We start from the raw sequence: 27,376 nt of genomic DNA, 5'->3' as shown, positions 1-27,376 counted from the left end.
TGTTTCCTTCACTATAAGACATCCAGGAGTGAAATTCTGATGGTACTCACCGGTACTAAATAACAGAACTTATTTCTTAAGGCAGTACCAATAAAGGACTTATTTGAGTTTTATCCATTACGTATGATAATTTATTCGGACGAACCTCCAATATATTATTTATATATTAATTAAATAGAGATGTATCAAACTTACAATGTAGCCAACAACACTGATAAATATAATTTTTTCTCAATAAAAATATATTTTAATATACAAACATTACATTTTATAATAACGGTTATTACATATAATGATTTACATACAAAAGTTTTACAAACTTACAAACAATATTGTGTCTTCTAACTCGACTGGAACTGAATATTTTATCGACGGCTCACGAAGAGCGAATTCATTTCGAACAGTTGACTTAATAGGTAACTAGCTGAAATTTTTTACCGCTGAAATTATCTAATATTTTCATTGAAATACTAGCGTCCAATGCTAATCCGCTGCAGTTAAACGGTTTGTAATGCTTGAAAGTTATAAACATTCTTAGTCAAATATCTGTGGTCTCCCGATTAATAAGCGATTAATAAGTTATAGCTTCCTAGATTTACGGTATACCAACCGTAACAAATTAACAATGTATACTGTCTCTCGGCGCGTCGGTATATAAATGTTAAGACGAGGTTCTAAAAATTTCAGTTGGCCCAACAAGTTGCTAATAATATTAATCAGTGATGACGAGAAACCCACTTGTTGAGAAATTTATATGCAAAAACGGCTCGTTTGGGCTGAGGAACCTGACGATGACCGAATAAGGTCGAAACGTTGTTCGCTCTTCTATGTAAAGTGTTTTCTCAGCCCAAACGAGCCGTTTTTGCATATAAATTGCTAATAATATTGTTGATTTAAAAATTCGAGAATCTTCTACAAATTTAGTGAAGCGAGAAATTCGAAATACACATTTAACAGTATAAGTTGCATGCATTTCTAAACATATAAATAACTAAAACATTAATATTAAATATATAATAGTAAATCAGTTACAGTCGTGTTTTTTTAAATATTACACTTAGATTTCGTTTTCAAAAATAGGTCCACTATCCATTTGAGTACCTCTACTTTTGCGAATTTCAACCCTGAAGACATTATTTCATTACTAATCATGATGTGTTCACTTTTGTAGACATAATTTCTTTTTGTATTTTATATGTGAATCAGAGTGTTATCACGTCAAAGAAAGAGTACAAGAGAAACTTAACAAGAACTGAAAGGAAAACTTAAAGAACAAAAGTTTGTTTGCTTTCAGTTTTCGTAAATAATTACACGAGAGCTATCTGCATTAGCCGTCCCTAATTTAGCAGTGTAAGGCTAGAGGGAAGGCAGCTAGTCATCACCACCTACCGTCAACTCTTGGGCTATTCTTTTGCCAACGAATAGTAGGATTGACAGTCACGTTATAACGCCCCCACAGCTGAAAAGGCGAGTATGTTTGGTGTGACGGGGATTGGAACCGAAATCCGTAGATTGCGAGTCGAGGACTCTAACCACCTGGTCGTGCTGAGCCCCCGTAAAATAATTTAGCAGATTCATTTCAAATTGGCCTGGCATGGCCAAGCGCGTAAGGCGTGCGACTCGTAATCTGAGGGTCGCGGGTTCGCGCCCGCGTCGCGCAAAACATGCTCGCCCTCCCAGCCGTGGGGGCGTATAATGTTACGGTCAATCCCACTATTCGTTGGTAAAAGAGTAGCCCAAGAGTTGGCGGTGGGTGGTGATGACTAGCTGCCTTCCCTCTAGTCTTACACTGCTAAATTAGGGACGGCTAGCACAGATAGCCCTCGAGTAGCTTTGTGCGAAATTCCAAAACAAACATTTCAAATTAATCTAAGTGTTCATATGTGAACAAAAATGTTATTGGAAGTTACTTTTAATTATTGCATGAGAAATGATTCAGTTTTCTTTCTTTTGGAAAGGTCAAGACATATGAATTAAACTTTAATTTAGATTCATCCTTTGCGTTTAGCATAATCAGCATGGTATTTAAAAATTATAAGTAAGTTTAATTGAAAATCAAAGAAGTAAAAATTGACTGCATGTTTTGATTTACTAATATCTGAACCATCTTACAATAATAATGTGTGTGTGAAATATTATGGTGTGTCGCCATTCGTAAATACTATATCCTGTGAGGTTTTATTCGCCGCCATTTTAAAGTTTTGTAAAGAATTAGGTTACTGATTTGTCATAGTTATGATCTTGTCTATTTAGTATTAAACAGGGTCTTTTCTGATAGTAAGTCAATGCAAAGACGTATTTATAATTTCTGTAACTGAAAACGCTTCATATAGATTAACTGTTTGATGACTGTTCACGATATACTTGCAAGTTGCATAACAAATATCACATGCTAACACTGTCATAGACATTCGAGCAAGTACTGAGGTAGACCTATAACAAATATAAATCTTGTAAGTATAATATTCAGATTAGATGTGTAATAACTACTAGTATTGTCAATAACATTATGGGCTGTGAGTAATTATATTTGAAATAATTGGAAGTTATCACATTAAGTTGTTATTATTAATTAACTTATCATTTAAAGCCATCAGAAGATGGACATTGGTCAATACTTCAGTTATACTGTCACTTACAGGCATGGTTAAATAAGAACATATACATGGTGGTAACACAGTCTAATAAATTGGTTTTCAAATAATACCCAAAACTCAAGTGCTTTAGAATAGTTCACTATTATTATTCTAAACTTACAAACCCCTTTCTAATGTTTATTTCCCTTCTGAATACAGTAGTTATGGAGATTTTTAGGATTCTAGTTCAGGGTGTTCAGAAAGTCGCTGTGCAGTTTTGTAATCATATACATATATATGTGCACAGTGACTTTTTGAACGCCCTGTATTATTCCTTGCAGCTGTCTTATAACACTTTACTTTGACTACCTTCTAAACTCAATGTCTGAGGCACTTCTTCATCCATGTACAGAATTTGTGATTGATGATTTCACCCAACAACTTCTCATGAAGCCCTAAATCTGATGATTTTCTAAACCTAACAGACCTTGTCCCAAAGAAAACCCTGTATTATCTCTGGTATATGCACTGCCTATAATACAGCTGTACAAGTGCACTCTGATCTAAACTCTAGCAAGTCTTTCAAACTACTCAGAAAGCCAAATGGAAAGAGATTGAGATACCTGCACCATGATAAGGTGCTAGGACAGCATAGACCTTTTATTCTCCTGAAGAAGAATAGTGAACTTTTCAAAAGCACTCATGTTTTGGGTTTCATTTGAAAACAATAACTTTTGTATATTATCCTGTGGCTAATTTCTTAATCAGAATGTATGCTTATAAATTATTAGAAACAATTGCAGTTACACTGTTAACCAAAGTTAAATATCAACATAAGTTTAATTTTTTTATTAATAGAGCAACACAAGCAGAGAAAAAGTGATTTAAAATAGGCTTTGATTAACAGAATGCTGAAAAGTATCCACCAGTTGAAAGAAATCTTCAAATTAAGAAGAAATTATGTATGTTTATTTTTTTAGTATATAAAGTAGATCTGCTTATAATGTAAGTTCCAAGAAAAAAAATAATTTAGTGAATGTAATTGTGTGGTTATATTTTTCACTAGTATACCTTGAATATTAGGGCATAGATTATTTTGTTTTTCTTCCCTTTTAATTTGAACTATAGCGTTTGCCTGAATGTAATGTACACTCAATTTTGAAAGCTAAGATTGTAAATACAGTAAATATATTAAACATTTTTGGAGATCTTTCATTGACATTTAGTAATACAGTAAAAGCTACTCATTAATCTTCCTCATTTCTAAAATTGTTACTATCATTGGATTCATTGGGTTTGCTTGCTTGAACCTTTGTTTCATCATCTTGTGAGTTCCGCAACACGTTATCATCCATTGCAATGGATATGCAACATTTTGTGAAAATTTTAATGAGTGTGCACAAATGTTTCAATCAATTATTTGAGAGGTATTTAAAGGGAAAAGTGTGCATTATATTCAAGCAAATGTGATAATTGATTAACATGAGATAAGGTAAATGGTTATTGTCAGGTTGCTGGATTATGGGAGATTTATTGATTTGTTGTGGGTTATAAATTGAACTAGAAGTTACCATTATGTTTTCAGATTATTTCATATGAAAACAGCCATATTTTCAGGTTACATTAACATATTTTTCTGGCAAACAAAAAAAACAAAAAACTTATTTACATTTGAAGAACTTTGGACTTTCTGATAATAGCTGTATGACCCATAATTTGGATAATTTTTATTATAGATTGGAACCCACTTAATAGCCTCACTGAGAAACATCTTGGTGGATTAAGACACTCAAGCAATAGAAGCACTTCTCTGTTACTATTAGTAAAGGTAATAGTACATGTTTATAGACATACTGATTATAAGAAAAAAACATTAACCTTTATACAAGTCATTAGAATGCTGTTCAGAGTTTTATTTTTCTTATTTAGAAGAGTATATTAACTTGTTTCAAAGGATTCAGAGGAGATTCACTAGGATGATGCCAGGAATGAAAGGATTGCCTCACAGGGTTAAAGGTGAATTTTCAACAAATTTAATAATTGCCGTAGAAACTATACTTTGGTTAGGTATAATTCCTGTGTGGTTGCCATATTTTTAAACACTTTAATTTTTGAGTAAAAAATGAAACAAAATATGCAGGTCCTCGAACTCAAGTTCTTCTCGGTCATTTGGCTGTTTCCATGATGTTTTACAACTATGATGTAATAGTTGCCAAACACGCTTCCTTGCGCGCCGACCATTTTGTTCCTTTCAGTGCTGGTGTTTTATGTAAATCTATCGGTGCTTTTTTCGGATTACATACTTTGTGAGACTATTTTTTGTCTTGATATTGCTACTTTATGTTTGTTTTATGATAACATGGTTTACTGCGTTGCTTATGGTTGTAAAAACGGTTCGGCATCGGGCAAAAGCTTCTTTTCGTTTCCGTGCAAGGAGAAGGAACCGGCAAGGTGGCAACATTGGGTGCGGATGGTCAATAGGAAGAACTGGACTCCTTCACACCATGCAAAGCTTTGTCAAGATCACTTTGAACACTCATGTTTTGTGTCAGATCCCACTGTTTTGGATTCCGTGGGTTTCAAACCAGGCAGGTTGAGACTGAAAAAACCATCGGCAGTAGACAGGATCGTCCCCACCATCTTTCCTCGTGTAAGGCTGAGGACTGATCTCAGCCTGCAGCGTACAAGTTCCACCCCTCTGAAGCCATCCCTTGCCATCACGAAAAGAACAAACTTAAAGGTATGTGTGCAGTATAAAGCGATAAACAATAACTCGTATAACATAATAATTTAAAAAGTACAAGTTTTTGAAGATTGTAACTAGACATTCACATTCATGAGCGTGCTTTGCATTTGTGGCACCTGAAAGTCAGTGAAACCTTGATTTCCTAGTCTAGATAGTGGACAAATCTATCCCAAATAGAGTATATACCAAGTTTAAAAGCTGGTAGATCATTATGTAGATGTTTATTATCATTTTTAAATATGGAAAAGTTTGAAGAATTCCATTTTTCAAATTTAACATTTTAAGATAAATTGAAATAAGACTATGTCTTAAACATGTTGAAGTAATCAAGTACATGTTATGTATTTAAAAAAAATGTAGACTTGTAAAAAATCAAATATAAGCTCCATAACATATTTTCATAACTTATCATAATAAAATTAATCTTAACACAGTACTTTGACATTGTCATATTAAATGTAAATCTCATAAACCTCATAAAGCATGTTGTTTTAATATATAATCTTATTTCTTCAGCTTTTGGAGGAAAGTGCTGCTGATGACATAGTGCCTACTTCTGTAGAAGAAGTTGTGAATATATTATTTATATATTAATTAAATAGAGATGTATCAAACTTACGATGTAGCCAACAACACTGATAAATATAATTTTTTCTCAATAAAGCATGTTGTTTTAATATATAATCTTATTTCTTCAGCTTTTGGAGGAAAGTGCTGCTGATGACATAGTGCCTACTTCTGTAGAGGAAGTTGTGATTCAGCCCACCCCTGATGATGACTGCCAAGACTCTATAGCTGACTCATTTCAGAGTGTGTCTGTTCAGGCTCTTGTAAGTAGATCATGATTGTTACATTAAACATTCATAAGTTGCAATAATTGATGTATAATGTTATTTACATTTAATTTGAATCTAACTGTGAAAGAATGTTATTATTTCAATACCTAAATAAAAACCTATTGTTTTAGGCTGTCCTCATCACTAGAACTTATCAGATCTGTGTCAAAAGTAACTGTTCTAGGTTCATTCACAGTAGGTTCAAATTGACATGGAGCTACTCGACACTGTTCAGAACACAAAGTCAAAACAGACTCCGCCTCTGTTTCTCTGTATGTACTGGCTTTGTTTATTTACATTCAATGCACTGGTGTTGGTAGTTTGTTTGGCAACTATTACGTCACAGTACATTTCCTAGCGGCAAACATAAAAACTAAAATATTCAGATTGCCACTCAGAAAGGACTCTTTTTGCACCAAGTTCTATGTTCATTTATTAGCACATATTTTTTATAGAAAATGTGAACCTGCAAAATTAATCAGTGTGAGTAGTTCTTTTAACTGCAAAGTTTTCTTTTTTCTGTAAAATTCACCTTTAAGTTAAAATTTCCTTAATTTATTTACTCTTTAAAAAAAGAAGAGTAAGAGGTGATTATAGTGAAATTTACAAAATTGTCAGGGAATTGCTAGCACAAAGACATCTATTTTCTTTGTGCTATATTCTTAAGATCAGGCCTTTCAGTGTGGATTCCTGTATGCAGTGAGGGGACCTCCCAGGGAAGGTTCTGTTCTTTCAGTTTACCTCCTCTGGGGCCTAAACATCCACCTACGTGTTTGTCATGCATGGTGACCTGTGAAGGGGAGGAGAGGACCCTGGTGGTTTAGGGATCCAACCCTAACACCACTTTGTCCTTGAATTCCTGTAGATGGGCAACCTTGGAGTGACCCCCTTGGGTCAGTCATCTGGTCCACCTGGGCTAGGATCAACTAAGTACCAGTGTTGGATGTTCTCAACAGGTGTTGTGGACATTGTATCTGATGCTGGTGTTTGGGTATAGTGCTCATGAAACCCTGGCATTGCTGCAGTGTCCTTGTTTGACATTGTAGTGGATCTCCTCATAGGGCTCCATGGTGGATGGGGTCAGTGGGCACTGAAATTTCCTTTTTTATTATGGATCCTCCAAATAAAAATTTAAATAGTGAAAAAACAGTCTATAGGTAAACGACCCTGTCTTGAAGATTCTTATGCTACATTCTCTTTCAGACAAACCTTTAGGGCAAATGTCTCCCTTTTTCATTCAGAAAGGACTAGAGGGACTTGCTGGCTCTCCAAAGTCAGTAAAGAAGCTTTGATTTGGTGACATATTGGTGGAAACATCCACATCTCAACAGAGTGAACTCCTCTTGCATTCAAAGGCAATTAGGGATATACCTATTGAGGTTACACCTCATGTTACTTTAAATTCATCATAAGGAGTTATTGTTGAGAGCGATTTGAAAAACATCCCTGAGCCAAAGATTCTCACTGGTTTCTCCACTCAAAGAGTTTCTGCAGTGAGGTGCATCTCCACTTGCAAAGATGGAGTTACACTGCTAACAAATATCCTCGTTTTGACATTTACATCACCACGTGCACCTGCCATCATCAAGGCAGGTTATCTAAATTGTAGGGTATGGCCGTACATTCCAAACCCTCTCCAATGTTTCCAATGTCAGAGGTTCAGTCACTCAAAGATGTCATGTCGTGGTTCCCTGGCATGTGCTCGTTGTGGTGGCGAGGACCATGATGCCTATGAGAATTAAACAGACCCACATTGCGTCAACTGCAATGGTTCTCACCCTTCCTACTTTTGTTCTTGCCCTAAATGGTTGGAGGAAAAAGAGGTGCAGCATTTGAAAACGACTCATAACATTAGTTATCCTGAGGCTTGGAAATTGCTGTCCACCACTTTATCAAGGACATATGCTGCTGCACTTCATTCCATAACTACAGTCAGAGTACAGACAGATCTCTCTATGCCTCCAAGAGAATCGTTCTCAAAATAAATGAAAAGCCTTTTGACCTCCATAGTTAAAAAGGTTGATGAATCAACTTCTACACCCATCTTTGTTCCTCCCATACATTTCAGCAAATCCCAAGCCATCCGTGTTTTCTTGGGTCATACCATCACTGTTTGTTCTCTCTACCTGTCACCTGGAGAGACATATGAAAAATCAGACCTTGATTCTCTCATTGAACAGTTGCTGTCTCCCTTTTTAATCCTGGGGAACTTCAAAGGACATCATCCCCTCTGGGGAAGTGCTGATATTGATAGGAGAGGTTGCTCTGTAGAGCGTATTCTCTCTGATCACAACCTTTCTCTTTTCAGCACTGGTTCTTCTACTTATTTTCATGCACCTAGTTAGTCCTTTACTTCTATTGATCTCTCAGTTTGCTCCCCTTCACTATTTTCCCATTTTTCATGGAGGGTTGACAATAATCCATGAGGCAGCGATCATTTTCTTGTAATTTTGAGAGAGACTGGCTGTGGTTGATGCCACCAGACCTGTGTGCCCTGGTAGAAGCTGGATCACGCAAACTGGCCCTCTTTCACTGCTCTCACAGAACTTGATCCTGCCATCGTGTGTCAGCCATCAATAGACGACTGTGTGGCAGCAGTAACTGACTGTATTATACAAGCAGTTGCGCAATGTATTCCTAAAACCTCAACATGTTTTCCACTATATCCTCATCCGTGGTGGAATCCTGCCTTCCAAATGGCATGGAAGTCTCAAAAGTGGGCCTGGGATACTTTCCGTAGATATCCCACACTTCAAACCGCATTACTTTCAGCGGGCCTGGGCATATGCTAGGTGGGTAAGACATCAAAACCAGAAGAAATCTTGAATTAAGTTCACAACTGGCATATCTTCTACCACCAGTTCCAAATTCATATGAAACAGGGTTCGGAAGGTCAGTGGGCACAACAATTCTGTCCCCCTCTCGACCTTACTCTCTGATGGCCAAGAAGTAGTTGATATCCGGAGCATCGCTAATACTCTAGGTGATAGCTTTTGCCAGGTATCTAGCATTTCTGCTTGTTCCTTCACCTTCTTGGCCATCAAGATTCAGGCAGAGCGTTCACCTCTTTTCTTTCGAACTGACTGTCTCTATGACTATAATTGACCCTTTACACTGGTGGAACTGAAATTGGCCCTTCATCGGTCTGGCAATACACCTGTTGGACCAGATGATGTACACTGTAACATGCTGCGCCATCTATCTCCTGCTTCTCTTGATGTTCGTCTAATTGTTTTTAACTGGATCTGGCAGGATAATGTTTTCCCTAATGCCTGGTGCCAAGCTATTATCTTACCTTTCTCTAAGCCTTAGAAAGATCTCAAGATTCCTTCAAACCACCGTGCAATTGCTTTGATGAGCTGTCTCTATAAGACCTTAGAGAGGATGGTTAATACTCGTCTTGTTTGGTTTCTCAAATCAAACAGCCTCCTCTTGCCCACCCAGTGTGGGTTCCAACAACAGCAATCCACCATGGACCACCTGATTCAACTTGAAACGTCAATCAGAAAAGCCTTTCTCAAACAACATCTTGTGTCAATATTTTTTGACATTGAGAAGGCTTAGGACACAACATGGAGGTATGGCATTTTGCGAGACCTCCATATATATGGGTTATGTGGCCATTTACCCATTTTTATTAAAAATTTTTAATGGACAGGAAATTCCAAGTTTGTGTTGGTTCAACACTTTCCCATACTTTTTTACAGGAACATGGAGTCCCTCAAGGCTGTGTTTTGAGTGTCACACTTTTCAGTATAAAGATTAATGCCATCACTGAACAACTCCCTTTCACTGTTGCAAACAGGCTCTATGTCGACGACTTTGACATCTCGTGTCAGTCGTCGAACATGAGATATATTGAGCGGCAAATACAAACTGCCCTCGATCATGTACTGAAGTGGATCACGGCAAACAGCTATAATTTCTCTCTCTCTAAAACCGTTTGCATGCACTTTTGCTGCCAACGGGGTATTCACCTTGATCCTGAACTCCATATCAAGTGAAGTTTCGCTGCCTGTGATACCAAGTTCTTGGGTTTATCTTTGACCGTAAGCTGACCTTTATACCACACTTAAAGCAGCTACAGGTCAAATGCACAAGAGCACTGAACATCCTCCGTGTCCTCTGTACCATCAGTTGGGGAGCTGATCGATGTTCTATGATAAAGATATATCATGCTCTTATTCAGTTGAAACTCAACTATGGATCACTAGTCTATGGCTCTGCCAGACCCTCAGCCTTAAAGATGCTGGACCCCATTCATCATCAAGGACTTCGACTCTGCACTGGGGCTTTCCGCGCCTCCCCAGTTCAGATTTTGTACAGAGAATCTCATGAACCTTCTTTGTACCTTCACCATTTGCAACTGTCTTTACTATATTCTTCAAAACTTTGTTCCTTACATAAGCATCTCACCTGGGTTTGTGTTTCTCTTCCTCGGTAGGCCATACGTTTTCATACCAGACGATCTGCCATTGCTCCCTTTGGCCTTCTCGTCCAGGTGCAATTGGATCAATTGGGTCTGTCCTTGGATAACATTGCAGTATCCACTGGTCAGCCCATCCCACCATGGCTTATTACAGTCCCCAAATGTGACCTTTCCTTAAGTCATCTGAGAAAAGCAGATACTTTTGATTGGAAGTACCGTCTTTTATTTACTGAACATCTTTCAAACAATCTTTCCATTCCAATTGATACGATTGGTTCCAAATCAGATGACTCTGTGGGCTCTGCCATGGTTTGTTGCACTTCATTGGTTGCGCACAGAATCCCCTCTACAGCTTCTGTATTCACTGCTGAACTGTACACCATTTCTCTTGCCCTAGATCATATTGAAGCTAAGCAGTACTCCAACTGTACTATTTATACTGATTCACTTAGTTCTCTACTGCCCCTGGAATCGCTTCACATTGGATCACACTCTGTTCTTGCTGATATTCAAAACCGACTAGCCCATTTCTCATTAACATATACTTCTATCATGTTTTTCTGGATACCAGGCCACGTTGGTATTTGCGGGAACAAGCTTGCAGACACGGCAGCTAAATCTATCTGCTCTGGCACTATCACCACTGTGCCTGTTCCATACATGGACTTGGCTCCATGCCAACTGACAGTCGACTTGGAGTGAGGAACGTGAAAACAAGCTTTTCCAAATAAAACCCTATATTGGACTTTGGCTGTCTTGTTTCCATAAGGATTGGAAGGAGGTAGTTGTTCTATCTAGACTATGCATTGGTCACAGTTTTTTGACTCATTGTTTTCTTTTATCTGGAATTGTTGCACCAGCGTGTTGTGTATGTAACACTCAAATCACTATAAGCCACATTTTACTTTCTTGCCATTGTTACGACTCTCAACGATAGCACCATTTTAACACTGTTCGGTTCCAAGGTTTGTCCATAACATAAGAGAGTGTTATTGGTGATGGTGACACTGTCCACCTTGACAAAGTTTTTAGTTTTTTAATGGCCATTAATCTTTTTAATGTCATTTAAGTGTTTTAAATTTATACATTAAACGTTTTTTAATGTGGTTACCTTTTAAGAATCACAATCTCTCTAGTTCGAGTTGAAAAGCAGAAAATGGCCATAACATTAAATAAATTGACACCAGGAGTGGAAAGGCCAACTTCAGGTGACTAATGCTGCTGTTTGAACTATCCTTTAGTCATCGTGGTGAGTTATTATTACAATTTTGCTGCATGTCTTTTAAAACTTTTATTACTTTAACTTTTGAAAATAGCCATAATGACACATAACCTGGAACTTGTACTTACCTGTTAGTCTTCCTGGTGGGTTGTGATAATTACCATTATGCTAGAGAAAGTCCTTTACAACTTCTCTTACTGTAGTTACTCTCTTAATATTGTAGACTGGATGTCAACATTGGTTTTATGCTATTTGTGTTTTTAAATGCTGTTTTGTTTTACCTTCATTTACTTTTACAAATTTTACTACATTTACTTTATTTTTACTGGAAGTTTGGCACAGATAGCTTAATTGCTTTGTGCTATGAAACACTAAATCAACCAATCAACATTCTTGATCTTGCTCTCTGATGGCCAGGAAGTAGCTGATACCTGGAGCATCACCGATACTTTAGGTGAAAGCTTTTGCTGGGTATTTAGCACTTCTGCTTCTTCCTTCACATTTTTAGCCATCAAGATTTGGTCATAGCGCTCACCTCTTTCCTTTCAAGCTGAATGTCTCTATGACTTTTATCTTCCTTTTACACTGGTGGAACTCAAATTGGCCCTTCATCAGTCTGGCAGTACATCAGTTGGACCTGATGATGTACACTATAAAATGCTGTGCCATCTATCTCCTGCTTCTCTTGCTATTCTTGTGGTTATTTTTAACTGGATCTGGCAGGAGAGTGTTTTTCCAGATGCCTGGCATTAGTTTATTGCCCTTCCTTTCTATAAGCCAGGGAAGGATCCCAAAATTCCTTCAAACTACCATCCAATTGCTTTGACAAGCTGCCTCTGTAAGACCTTAGAGAGAATGGTTAATGTTCATCTTATTTGATTCCTCGAATCAAACAACCTCCTCTCGCCTATCCATTGTGGGTTCTGAAGACAGAGCTCCACCATGGACCACCTGCTTTGACTTGAAATGTCAATCAGACAAGCTTTTCTCAAACAACATCTTGCATCAATATTCTTTGATGTTGAGAAGGCTTGTGACACAACATTGAGATATGGCATTTTGCGAGACCTCCATATATATGGGTTACGTGGCCATTTGTCCATTTTTATGAAACATTGTTTAATGGACAGGAGATTCTAAGTTCGTGTGGGTTCAACCCTTTTCTTTTCTACTGGAACTTGGAGTCCCTCAGGGCTATGTTTTGTGGGTCACACTTTTCAGTATAAAGATTAATGCCATCACTGAACAACTCCCCCTCACTGTTGTGAATGGGCTCTGTGTTGATGACTTTCACATCTCATTTCAGTCATCAAACATGAGGTATATTGAATGGCAGCTACAGACTGCCCTCAATTGTTTACTGAAGTGGACCACAGCAAACAGTTTTAAATTCTCTCTCTCTAAAACTGTTTGCATGCACTTTTGCTGCCAACAGGGTATTCACCCTGATCCTAAACTCCATATCGGTGAAATTGTGTTGCCTGTGGTCCCTGAGACAAAGTTGTTTGGGCTTATCTTTGACTGTAAGCTGACCTTTATACCACACATCAAGCAGCTATGGATTAAATGTACTAGAGCACTGAACTTCCTCTGTGTCCTGTCTTCCACCACTTGGGGAGCGGATCGATGTTCTATGATAAAGATATATCATGCTCTTATTTAATCGAAACTAAACTATGGATCACTGGTCTATGGCTCTGCCACAACCTTGACCTTAAAGATGCTGGACCCTATTCTTCATCAAGGACTTTAGCCCTGCACTTCTTCAGTTCAGAGCTTAAATATAGAATCTCATGAACCTTCTTTGCACCTCTGCTGTTTGCAACTGTCTTTACTGTATGCTTTGAAACTTCGTTCTCTACCAAAGCATTCCACCTGGGGTTGTGTTTTCCTTCCTTCGTTGGCCATACTTTTTCAGAAGAGATGATCTACCATTGCTCCTTTTATCCTTCATATCCAGGGGCAGTTAGATAAATTGGGTCTGTCCTTGGATAACATTGTTGTATCCACTGGTCAGTCCATCCCACCATAGCTTCTTAGAGTCCCCAATTGTGACCTATCTTTAAGTTATCTGAGAAAAGAAGACACTCCTGATTGGAAATACTGTCTGTTATTTGCTGAACATCTTTCAAACCATCATTCCATTCCTATTTATACAGATGGTTCAAAATCAGGTAACTATGTGGGCTCTGTTGTGGTTTGGTGGTTGGTTGCAGAATCCCTTTACAGTTTCTGTGTTCACTGCTGAACTGTATGCCATTTATCTTGCCCTGGATCTCATGGAAGTTTAGCAGTACTCAAACTGCACTATTTATGCTGACTCGCTTAGTTCTCTACTGGCCCTGGAATTGCTTCACATTAGTTCACACCCTCTTTTTGCCGATATTCTCAACCGACTAGCCCATTTCTCTTTAACATCTACTTCTATACAGTTTTTCTGGATACTGGGTCACATTGGTATTCATGGGAACGAGCTCGTCAACACCACAGCTATATCTGTCTGCTCTGTCACTATCACCACTTTGCCTATACCATACATAGACTATGGTCCTGTATTAAAGGCTTGGCTCTGTGCCAGCTGGCATTCAAATTGGGAGTGAACAATGTGAAAACAAGCTTTTTCAAATTAAACCCTATATTGGACTTTGGCTGTCTTGTTTCCATAAGGATTGGAAGGAGGTAGTTGTTCTATCTAGACTATGCATTGGTCACAGTTTTTTGACTCATTGTTTTCTTTTATCTGGAATTGTTGCACCAGCGTGTAGTCTATGTAACACTCAAATCACTATAAGCCACATTTTACTTTCTTGCCATTGTTACGACTCTCAACGATAGCACCATTTTAACACTGTTCGGTCCCAAGGTTTGTCCATAACATAAGAGAGTGTTATTGGTGATGGTGACACTGTCCACCTTGACAAAGTTTTTAGTTTTTTAATGGCCATTAATCTTTTTAATGTCATTTAAGTGTTTTAAATTTATACATTAAACGTTTTTTAAAGTGGTTACCTTTTTAAGAATCACAATCTCTCTAGTTCGAGTTGAAAAGCAGAAAATGGCCATAACATTAAATAAATTGACACCAGGAGTGGAAAGGCCAACTTCAGGTGACTAATGCTGCTGTTTGAACTATCCTTTAGTCATCGTGGTGAGTTATTATTACAATTTTGCTGCATGTTTTTTAAAACTTTTATTACTTTAACTTTTGAAAATAGCCATAATGACACATAACCTGGAACTTGTACTTACCTGTTAGTCTTCCTGGTGGGTTGTGATAATTACCATTATGCTAGAGAAAGTCCTTTACAACTTCTCTTACTGTAGTTACTCTCTTAATATTGTAGACTGGATGTCAACATTGGTTTTATGCTATTTGTGTTCTTAAATGCTGTTTTGTTTTACCTTCATTTACTTTTACAAATTTTACTACATTTACTTTATTTTTACTGGACGTTTGGCACAGATAGCTTAATTGCTTTGTGCTATGAAACACTAAATCAACCAATCAACATTCTTGATCTTGCTCTCTGATGGCCAGGAAGTAGCTGATACCTGGAGCATCACCGATACTTTAGGTGAAAGCTTTTGCTGGGTATTTAGCACTTCTGCTTCTTCCTTCACATTTTTAGCCATCAAGATTTGGTCAGAGCGATCATCTCTTTCCTTTCAAGCTGAATGTCTCTATGACTTTTATCTTCCTTTTACACTGGTGGAACTCAAATTGGCCCTTCATCAGTCTGGCAGTACATCAGTTGGACCTGATGATGTACACTATAAAATGCTGTGCCATCTATCTCCTGCTTCTCTTGCTATTCTTGTGGTTATTTTTAACTGGATCTGGCAGGAGAGTGTTTTTCCAGATGCCTGGCATTAGTTTATTGCCCTTCCTTTCTATAAGCCAGGGAAGGATCCCAAAATTCCTTCAAACTACCATCCAATTGCTTTGACAAGCTGCCTCTGTAAGACCTTAGAGAGAATGGTTAATGTTCATTTTATTTGATTCCTCGAATCAAACAACCTCCTCTCGCCTATCCATTGTGGGTTCTGAAGACAGAGCTCCACCATGGACCACCTGCTTTGACTTGAAATGTCAATCAGACAAGCTTTTCTCAAACAACATCTTGCATCAATATTCTTTGATGTTGAGAAGGCTTGTGACACAACATTGAGATATGGCATTTTGCGAGACCTCCATATATATGGGTTACGTGGCCATTTGTCCATTTTTATGAAACATTGTTTAATGGACAGGAGATTCTAAGTTCGTGTGGGTTCAACCCTTTTCTTTTCTACTGGAACTTGGAGTCCCTCAGGGCTATGTTTTGTGGGTCACACTTTTCAGTATAAAGATTAATGCCATCACTGAACAACTCCCCCTCACTGTTGTGAATGGGCTCTGTGTTGATGACTTTCACATCTCATTTCAGTCATCAAACATGAGGTATATTGAATGGCAGCTACAGACTGCCCTCAATTGTTTACTGAAGTGGACCACAGCAAACAGTTTTAAATTCTCTCTCTCTAAAACTGTTTGCATGCACTTTTGCTGCCAACAGGGTATTCACCCTGATCCTAAACTCCGTATCGGTGAAATTGTGTTGCCTGTGGTCCCTGAGACAAAGTTGTTTGGGCTTATCTTTGACTGTAAGCTGACCTTTATACCACACATCAAGCAGCTATGGATCAAATGTACTAGAGCACTGAACTTCCTCTGTGTCCTGTCTTCCACCACTTGGGGAGCGGATCGATGTTCTATGATAAAGATATATCATGCTCTTATTTAATCGAAACTAAACTATGGATCACTGGTCTATGGCTCTGCCATAACCTTGACCTTAAAGATGCTGGACCCTATTCTTCATCAAGGACTTTAGCCCTGCACTTCTTCAGTTCAGAGCTTAAATATAGAATCTCATGAACCTTCTTTGCACCTCTGCTGTTTGCAACTGTCTTTACTGTATGCTTTGAAACTTCGTTCTCTACCAAAGCATTCCACCTGGGGTTGTGTTTTCCTTCCTTCGTTGGCCATACTTTTTCAGAAGAGATGATCTACCATTGCTCCTTTTATCCTTCATATCCAGGGGCAGTTAGATAAATTGGGTCTGTCCTTGGATAACATTGTTGTATCCACTGGTCAGCCCATCCCACCATAGCTTCTTAGAGTCCCCCATTTGTGACCTATCTTTAAGTTATCTGAGAAAAGAAGACACTCCTGATTGGAAATACTGTCTGTTATTTGCTGAACATCTTTCAAACCATCATTCCATTCCTATTTATACAGATGGTTCAAAATCAGGTAACTATGTGGGCTCTGTTGTGGTTTGGTGGTTGCGTGCAGAATCCCCTTTACAGTTTCTGTGTTCACTGCTGAACTGTATGCCATTTATCTTGCCCTGGATCTCATAGAAGTTTAGCAGTACTCAAACTGCACTATTTATGCTGACTCGCTTAGTTCTCTACTGGCCCTGGAATTGCTTCACATTAGTTCACACCCTCTTTTTGCCGATATTCTCAACCGACTAGCCCATTTCTCTCTAACATCTACTTCTATACAGTTTTTCTGGATACTGGGTCACATTGGTATTCATGGGAACGAGCTCATCAACACCACAGCTATATCTGTCTGCTCTGTCACTATCACCACTTTGCCTATACCATACATAGACTATGGTCCTGTATTAAAGGCTTGGCTCTGTGCCAGCTGGCATTCAACTTGGAGTGAACAATGTGAAAACAAGCTTTTTCAAATTAAACCCTATATTGGACTTTGGCTGTCTTGCTTTCATAAGGATAGGAAAGAGGAAGTTGTTCTGTTTAGATTATGCATTGATCACAGTTTTTTAACTCATCATTTTCTTTTATCTGGAATTGATACACCGATGTGTCGTCTGTGTAACACTCAGTTTACAATAAGCCACATTTTACTTTCTTTCCATCATTACGACTCTCAACAACAGCACCATTTTAAACATGTTCTTTCTCAAGGTTTGTCCATAATGTTGAACAGCATTATTGGTGATGGTGACATTGTACACCTTGGAAATATTTTTAGTTTTTTAAAGGTCATTAATCTTTTTAATGCCATTTAAGGTTTTTAGTTTATACATTAGACTTATTTTAATGTGATTCCCTTTTAAGAATCACTGTCCATCTAGTTTAATTTGAAATTAGAAAATGGCCATAATGTCAAATAACTCAAAACCAGGACTGGAAAGGCCAACTTCAGGTGACTAATGCTACTCTTTGAACTACCAGTTAGTCATCCTGATGAGTTATTATTAAAAGTTTGCTACAAGTTGTTTAAAACTTTTATTACTTTTTGAAAATGGTCATAATGTCAAATAACTCGGAATCAGGACCGGAAAGGCCAACTTAAGGTGATTGATGGTGGTTTTGTACTTACCTGTTAGTCTTCCAGGCAAGATATGATAATTACAGTTATGCTACATAAAGCCCTTTACAACTTGTATTTTGTAGTTTTTCTCTTGACATTGTAGACCAGATGTAAACATTGGTTTTATGCTATTTATGTTTTTTTAAACTTTGTTTTGTTTTACCTTAATTAAATTTACTTTAATTTTAACTTTTCACTGGATGTTTGGCGCAGATAGCCTAACTGCTTTGTGCCATAAAACACTAAACCAACCAACTGAAGATCAGAGCATAAGAGGACACAAGTTTAAGATTTGGAAACTACAGACTTCTCTTAATTTTTATAATAGTGATTGACATAAGGAATGAAATGTCATCTCTAATAGTTGAGGTCAGTATTTTACAGAAATTGAACTTTTTGTGCACAGGTAGGATTCCAATGTACATGCCACAACCTTTTACAGAATGTTGTTCAACTTAGTATTATGGCAGAGTTATCAACTATCCATTTTACCCTAAATTTAAAATTTAATAGAAGAGAGTAAGTACTAGATAAAATGAAAAAAACTAGAGGTTTTAGAGGTTATACGAATGTAATATTCAAACTGTACAATGAACAGTAATATCTTTATTCTTCTCTTGAACACAATCATGCAATATATCTTGAGAACAAATACTTTACTCACACATCTTAATTTGTGTGCACAAATTTTACTAAAAGCTTGCCACATATATAGGGAAATGTGGTAAATTCTGATATTATAGTCAATATTATTTCTCCAGTGTGAGATTGATCCAATGGATCAACCTTCAAATAAATTCAATTAAGAGCCCCCCTTCCTCTACATTACAGATAAATCTGAAAGCTTTTAACACTAGAAACTGGATTCATTACCCATGGTGTACAAATCACATGTAACTCATTGTACAGATTCATGCTTAACTACAAACAGGCAAAACAGACAAACAATTTAAGAGGGAAATTCATTATTTCCTGAAAATAAAGGATGGTTTTAAAGTTTACTTTCCTTAGAAGAGGGTGTGAAAAGATAACTTTACACCACCAAATGGTAATTTGTTTATGTAACATGTCTCAATATAACCCCCTTCCTCCAACCACCCATGTATATACAGTTTAAAAACAACAAAGGACCTGCTGGTCCATCTAGGAAGTCTATCCAAAGATTAACCATGATATTAGAAAAAATAAAGCTGTCTTAGCCAAAGATGACTTCTTCCCTGCCAAAATGTGTGTGTCCCATCACCACTGTCAGCTCTCTTAAACACTTCAATCAGATTGCTTCTGATTATTTTTTTTCTTCTAAAGAACAAACAATTTCAAAGATCTTAACTTATCTTTGTATGACAACTTCGCTATCCCAAAGTCTAATTCTAGTTACCATCTAAACCCTTTCCAGTAATTCAGTGTTTTTCCAAGTTAAGGAACCAAAGACTGAACACTACTCCAGATGTAGCCAAACTAGTAATATGTACCATGAACTTATAATGTCTTTAGACTTATATTTAGTATTTCTGTAAATTTAACATAAAATATTATATTCACTAGAAATAGAACATTGTCTGTAAGGCTTATGAGACTGATTAATCTGAATGCTGTTGTTTTTTCTACATAACAGTGATAAGTTTATCCCTATTAAAATTATAATTCAAATTGTGATACCTCACATGCATTGTCTGCTTTTATTATAATTAAATGCCATTTGCCCAGATCACCAAATAATCCAAATTATTTTATAAAGTAGCATCTCCTCCTCACAACTGGCAACACCCAAAACTTTAATATTATTAATAAATTTAAATAAATGGTTGATCATTCCTTCATCTACATCATTTATGTAAATGTGTAGAGGCCCTAACTGTGTTCTGAGATCCCCCACTTGTGACAATAATCCACTTTAATTAAATTTTCTTCTCTTTAGTTAATTTTTATTCGGTGAGCCAACTTATTCCTCACACCTTCAGTTTTTTAACAAGCCTTTTTGGTGGCATCTTGACAGCTGTTTTCTGAAAATCTACATACACCAAATCCACACCAATGTTCTCACCTACCTAAACAACAGTCTCTTTGAAGAATGTCAAAGTATTAGATAGGCAAGATTTTATCCTGATGAAACCATTATGATTGAACAAAAAATAAACTTTTAAATAACTTTGTAAAGAATCTTTTATTGGACTTTCAAACACTTTACTCACTACTTATGTAAGACTAATAGGCTTATAGTTACTGAGGCTATATTATTACCTTCCTATAAAAGAGGAATGGGATGAGCTAACTTCCAGTTTTTCTGCACCTTTCCAAGGTACTATATAAAGCTATCACCATCCACATCACTCTGACATAGTCTATAGATGTCAGTGTATTGTTTGAAATGCACTTTTCTGTTATATAGTCATAGTGCCTCATTACTGACAAATATGAAGTACCAAAAGATAAATTATTATTCTGTGAGCACCGTGAGTGTAACTATTTGAAGGATGTGTGTCATTTAAGGCATGAGATGTCCTGGTATGCCACAGAAACTTAATACTTGATTAAAATACAATTTTAGGGTCTGTATGTAATTTGGTATAGTCATCTTTAGAATATGGAATTGATACTTGCAGGGAATTTTGTGTAAACTTAAACTCTGTGTTCCTAACGATTTGAAAGCTTACTCCATGTGAATCTCCTGCAAAAGCTATCCAGTATGTGGCTGATTTGCTAGTGTCCCTTTTGAATATTGTACTTATATTACACCTACTTTGTGATACCTAGATTATCATCATCAAAACCTTCCCTTCTTTTTCCAAAACCACACAAATAGCACTTGATGCAAGCAATCAGGGCTGGGAGTCTGCTGACTGTAGTAATGATGTAGCTCAGAAGTTCTCAATCTGTTTTCTGAAATTTTCCATCAGATGCTCCATTGAAAGGTTGAAAATTGGTTTCAGTAAGGAAGCAGCAACAAGATCCCATTTTTTGGCTGTTGAGATAAAAAGTAAAATGGATGTAGTCAACCAACAAAATGTTTAAGAATCACTGAATAAGATGATTTAACTGTGATGTCGAGAAAAAATTTTCTGAACCCAAACAAGCCGTTTCTACATATATAAGATGATTAAACTAATTCAAGTGCTGCGAAACATGCATGAAATTAAGGAATGTTTCATGTAATGCACATGGTAATATTTTGCTTACTGATCCTGTTAAATGGACTGCCATAATAATATGTATTTTGATCACTGTACGAGTTGATTTAAATTGTCATACATGTTAGTAAATACACAGTGTATTATTTAATTATTACTGACATGATTATCATAACAAGTATACACTGATTATTTTACATATTCTCACATCTTAGTGGATGCCATCTTGGAAATTATGATGTGATAAGAATATATCTTTGAATGATTTATTTTATCTCTCACTGCATTTGTATGAATTTTCATTGTATTCTGATACAAAAAAATTTGAGGTTTTTGTAGATATTTATCCTTTATTACCTTAGGCTTTTGTAATTGAACAATGATGTAACTATAATAAATAAGTATATTTATTAAGAGCTCAATATCTGTGAGGAATTTTCCATATTATAAGAATCATTGTACAGAAAGTACCTCATATGTTTTATGTTTGATGATGTGATTATTTTTAGGTTACAGGATTGTGCTGTAGAGCCAACACAGTTATTCTCTAACATTCTCAGTATGTTAAATATTGGGCATATACTGTTTCAGAGTTATCTTAGGCAGTATAGGTATAGTAGAGATCTGGCATCAGTAGACTGCTTTTGCCTTTTCTATAGTGGGGTTGAAGCTTCATCTACTATACTGAAGCAACCTTCTTCAGTTTATTGAAAGCTTCAACATGGAAGCTGAAACACTGTCTAACTTTATAAACTCAAAAGCATTCTTTTAAAATCAAATACCTGATTTGACTAACAAACTAGCTCTCTTCAAAACAAAGCACTTAATTTAACTTTTCAATTTGCTAATAAGTATTGATTTCTTAATGTAACAAAATAAACAAGGTTTATTGAAAATATTTTTAATGCTATACAATGGGAATTGTATGCAGCAATACAGTAAAGGAACTTCATCACAACAGTACCTTAAATTGTACTATTTTAATCCCATGTTTCTTCAAAGTGGGATATTATTTAAGGTTTATTTTGACTACAAAACAAGTAAATGGACATTTTCAGTAATTATATTATTTTCAATAACAGTATTTTTTATTTATTTTTTTTTACAAAATATATTTGTGTATTTTCTGTAGCTACTGGTACAGAAAGGAAAAAAACATGTAGACCAAAAAAGCACTGAAATGGAATTGCCCAAAATGAATGATCACCTTGGGGAGGTTGTACATACAAACCCTGAATGTGATCTTGTCAGATCACAAGAGGACGACGATGATGAAATTGTCAGTATTTTCGAGGTAGAACCTGACTCTGAGAATAATGAAACTAGAAACAGTAAGGTTGAAAACAATGTTTACCTGGATGTTGAAAATAAAGTTTTACATACTGTTTTGCTAAAAGATCAAAATAAATTTGTTTTAGGAACTCCCAGCTATGCAGGAAATCATGCTGCACTGGTGTTTGATGGTAGTGTTGCATTTAATAAACATCCAGTTGTGATGAATATTAAACACAAAAGTAGCTGTCTTGGAGAGAATAAATGTAAAAACAGTCGTATCCTGGAAAAAAACAGGTCTCATAGTATAACTGTGCAGAAAAACATGGAGAAATTCATCGAAGAAAGCATTCAGTATAAAAGTTTTCACATGCACCCACATAAAAAAAATCTCTTAGCTTTTAAAACAAAGGAACTCAGAAACCATGTGTTAAAATTGAAATGGGATTTACAACATTTTAGAGAAGATCTAGTCTGTAATCAAACTTCGCTGCAGCAGACAATTAAACAAACTGATAAACGTTTGCGACCACGAAGCCGTGTTGTTTACTGCTAAGTGTTAGAAAAAATGGTGCAGTTGATGATTTCGATTTCGAACTGTATGAATGAGATAGTAATTCACTTTAGTGAATGCTGTTCATAAAAAATAAAATTACCAGAAATGTAAGAAAGAAGTTGTAATTGTTTTATGGATGTTAATAGTTTTTATTTTTCATGTTAATGTGTATGAAATGAACTGTTGTTTATGAGAAGTATCCAAAGTGTATTGAAATTAAACGTTTAGGGAAACAGTGCGAGAAAGCCAACACTAAACCACATCTTATATTTACAAAGACTTAAAGGTTGTTTAATGTTTCATGAAAAATAATCCAATAATGCTCATACAAGTTTTTATTAGTTATACAACTGATAAAAAGAACTTGTGTCATTTTTTTTAAAAACATAGTTCTTTCTAATATTTAACCCAATAATGGTTTTGTCAAGTACAATTGTGAGATAATGATACCAGATGCTTAATATACTTAATTTTATAATTTTCTCGTTTGGAAAAAAAAAGTGTTAAATCTGTGTGTCTATTTTCCAAATACAAAATAATAAAGTTCTCATAGAATTTACTTAAAATTGTGTTTGTAGCAGTTTTTTTATGAACTTTCTTTCTTAAATTGTGTAGCTTTGCACTCTTTACATCAAACCAACAAAAACGTGCATTTGTGATTTGATACTTCAGCATTGCTCATAACTATGGGCAAAGATTTTTTTCAGCTTAATTGTTTCTCTGTTCTATATAAATATGGCATTTTTTGTTTAAGAACTTGTAGGTTTTTCAAATTTTTAGAAGGTGATAAAAAGTATGTTCATAAAATGTGTTTCCATTTGTTTTTTCTTTAGATAAACCTATCATTTCTTTTGTAGTGCCTTAAAGGAAGTTTTCAAACATCACGTGATTGCTGTTTAGTTAAGAATATGTTAGTCATCCAGTCCATGATGTATTTTTATTAGTTGTGACCATTTGTTTATGTAGAAACAAACTTGTACAAATGTTTTTTTTAAAAATTTGTCTCAGTCAGACATAGGAGAAAACAAATATTATTGTGAAAAGTAGAATAAAAAAACATTGTTGGCAAATAACAGATCACATTTTTTTCTAAACTAAAGTTATGATGTTTAAAAAACTCTGTAAGTTCTGAAGGGTCTTTTAAGAACACCACTGCAACACAGGATGAAGTAAAATACAGTAACATTACTCAAACGTGCATAAAAACACAAATAGTCTTGGTAATAAACTATAAAGGTTTTATCAAGTTTTATAGACATGTGGTTGAAAATTTCTTTTTTCTTTTTTTTCTTTGGTGTATTTAGAAATGCACTGGATGGCACATTGGAAGGGAGATTTAAACACCTGAATAATAATTTTTTCAAAATATCTTTCGAAGTACATTCATTAAATCTGTGGAAGCATATGAGTAGCATATAATGTAAAATATGAAGCTTACCATTCAATGTGATCCTGGTTGTGGAGGCAAATGTAGCAGTTTTAGGATAAGTTTTCAATTAATTTTTTCATCTGTTCTTCCATTATTTTATGCTGAGTTCTGATAAAGCATCTCTTCTAATGATTGAGAGTAAGAAGACAGGGAGAGTTGATGGGGTATATTGACATAGAAGTAAGATAAGATATATTGACATGGAAGTAAGATAAAGTGGGTAACATTTTGATATAATTTTTGAAGGCATGAAAGACAATTTTTCCGTCATTTTATGCTAAATGTTTGTTGTTACTGACACCACTTATTTATGTGTATGTGCTTAAAGGAAATGGGAAATATTGTGAGGAAAAATAAGAAAACAGTTAAGCATTTGGACAGATTGAACATTATAATTTTGTTTTCACTGTGTCGTTTTACACAAAGACTGTAAATTTCCTTGGAGCTACAAAGTTTTAACTACAAAGGGTTCGGTGTGTTATACTGGAACTGGAATGATCTTGAGGCTACACCTTGACATTACAGTTCTTTCATGTTCTGACAACCATGCATCTTGGCACTGCAGTGTAGTTTCCATTGCAGGAGGGTCTGTTATGTGCTTTTTGAAAAACTTTAAATACAATTTTTTTTTAGATTTTTATATCAGTGTTAATATTTATATTATCTTTTGATACCCATGATGGCCAGAGTACAAATATCCCATCATGTAGCTTTGTGATTAACTACAAACAAAAAATATTGGAATTGTGATTTGAGTTTAATTATTACTAGTTATTACTACTAAATGATGGCATCATACACTAGCCAGTAACACACAATGGATTTGAGTTTAAACTGACGTTAATGATAAAGTAATTGTTATCTCAACTGAATCGAGAAGAAAGATGAACAGTTTGCTGGATTGGTTACTTTCTGGTTTGGTATCCTAGCGATGGTTCTTGCTTGCTTGTTGGTAGAGAAACAAATGGAAGCGAGTGGCAGTCATCTTTTAAAATAAAAAAGTACTTTGTATATTAAGTGTTTTTTTAAGGATATGAACTATTGAAGGTGAGTTTTAGCAAGTAACACGTAGTGACTTGTTTACAAAGTGTAACGATTTATCATCATTTGGACAGTTTCGAAGTTGTACAGTTTGAAGTAGAGATAGGTCTTGTATAGTACAACGACGTTACATACGTGATTGCAGCTGCGAAAGAGCAACTACTCGGATTCACATATAAATAGATCGAAACGAAAATGAGTAACTGTTTCACTTTACTTTTACTTCAATGTACGGTTCTATGTTTAAAGCCCACAACTCCTCCCTGAATGTTGAATGCAAGAAATTCTTGATTTCAACCCTCTTGTATCAATAAAATGTTGCTTCTATAATGGCAGTTTATTTTCCAGTGTTCTCGTGATTGTTATCGTATACTGTTCGAAATGCACAACAGTAAGTCACACGTATGCAATATATTATTGTCTTTTTTTTTCTAAAAGCTACATAAGAAATGTTTATTACGTAACTTTAAATATATAAAAATACTAACTGTGATAGACATTCGCATTGTATTGCTAGTCTTAAGTAATAATTGGTTTGGAATGAGTAAGTCTCATGCTATGTTATATAATCTTCTTTTTACAGGGGCCCATCATGGTCAGGTGGTTAGGTCACTCAGCTCGTAATCTGAGAGTCACGGGTTCTAATCCCAATCACACCAAACATGCTCGCCCTTTCAGGCGTAGTGGCGATAGAAAGTCACGGTCAATACCATTATTCGTTGATAAAAAGTTAGTAGTGGATGGTGATAACTAGCTGCCTTCCCTCTAATCTTGAACTAGTAAATTAGGGACGGCTAGCACAGATAGCCATTGTGCAGCTTTGTGCAAAATTCAAAAACAAACCCTACATTATCATCTTTCATATGCACAACAAAAACTGCATCATTGTTAACCCCCTTCGTTTGATCTCACACTCTGTCAGTTTACCCTTTTAGTCGAAAATTCTGTTAAATCAAAAACAAGTGGCCAAACTTAAATGTTTGGATAGAAGTTATATGTCAAATAATGATGAAATGTTTTACTCTGTTAATTAACTATGAAATGGCATTTCTCTTCCTTTCCATACTAATTTGATATATGCATTCCACTAGATGGCAGCAGCATATCCATTGATGAACGCAGTCCTCACTAAAAAATCAAAAATATTTTTAGAGAAGAGAAAAGTATCCAATAATCTCAAGGATTTTTTAAACTAATTACTCATTTTAGACGCAAGTTTGGAATTAATGAAATACATTATTTAACAAGAAGATCTGTAGTTCTGAAAAAAGAAAATGATGAAATAGTGTTAATGGTAACTGTATTATTGAATTCTTAGTGTCCCCTACAGCTCCTTTTACCAAAAAATAAATTGTAACATTAAGAATTTTGCCTCTAACAGTATTATAATATCTAGTTATTAGTAGCAGTTTTCGTAGGATGAAAGTAATAATTTATCTAATATCCTATTCATTTAAAACGAATGTAGTATATCATTGAAAGATGATTTAACATGAACCAGATAAATAAATGAAAGTCATCGACAGTCCCTAAAGTTTAGAAAGTTAGATTTCAGAATAGAAATTAGTCATAATTGTCAGCTATTTTACCTCCTAAATGAAATGGAACAACATCTGAGAAAGCTATTTTAATTTTAATATTAAAAGTCGTTTTCATTACTTGTACATAAAATCGTTAATCTTATTCAAATCTTGTTAATTTGTTACAGCTATTCTTTCTTTGCATATGAAGAACGTACGTGTACAAA

At 35.7% G+C, this 27,376-nt stretch overlaps 1 protein-coding gene and 1 long non-coding RNA gene across 6 annotated transcripts; one reads left to right on the top strand and one right to left on the bottom strand.

Moving 5' to 3' along the window:
• The first annotated feature begins 1,947 nt into the window (after positions 1 to 1,947).
• Positions 1,948 to 23,966, top strand: LOC143228998 (uncharacterized). Of its 5 annotated transcripts, none has more exons than XM_076460597.1 (5): positions 2,115 to 2,453; positions 3,435 to 3,538; positions 4,313 to 5,316; positions 6,021 to 6,152; positions 22,464 to 23,966. In XM_076460597.1, exons 3-5 carry the CDS (start codon positions 4,936 to 4,938, stop codon positions 23,157 to 23,159), a joined length of 1,209 nt encoding a protein of 402 aa, XP_076316712.1. In that variant the 5' UTR covers positions 2,115 to 2,453; positions 3,435 to 3,538; positions 4,313 to 4,935; the 3' UTR covers positions 23,160 to 23,966. The 5 variants fall into 5 exon arrangements, with proteins under 5 accessions (XP_076316715.1, XP_076316712.1, XP_076316711.1 ...); XM_076460598.1 differs by having other exon boundaries at positions 2,167 to 2,277; XM_076460600.1 differs by lacking the exons at positions 2,115 to 2,453; positions 3,435 to 3,538 and adding an exon at positions 1,948 to 2,038.
• Positions 20,580 to 26,856, bottom strand: LOC143228999 (uncharacterized). The gene is made up of 3 exons (XR_013015599.1): positions 26,652 to 26,856; positions 24,598 to 24,713; positions 20,580 to 21,165 (listed from the first exon to the last, which is right to left on the bottom strand). It is a non-coding gene; the product is annotated as an uncharacterized LOC143228999 (long non-coding RNA).
• Positions 26,857 to 27,376: the final 520 nt, after the last annotated feature.

This window comes from Tachypleus tridentatus, chromosome 10, assembly GCF_004210375.1.
Source record: "Tachypleus tridentatus isolate NWPU-2018 chromosome 10, ASM421037v1, whole genome shotgun sequence".
Classification (NCBI taxonomy): Eukaryota; Metazoa; Arthropoda; class Merostomata; order Xiphosura; family Limulidae; genus Tachypleus; species Tachypleus tridentatus.
This window is presented reverse-complemented; position numbering and strand designations above follow the sequence as displayed.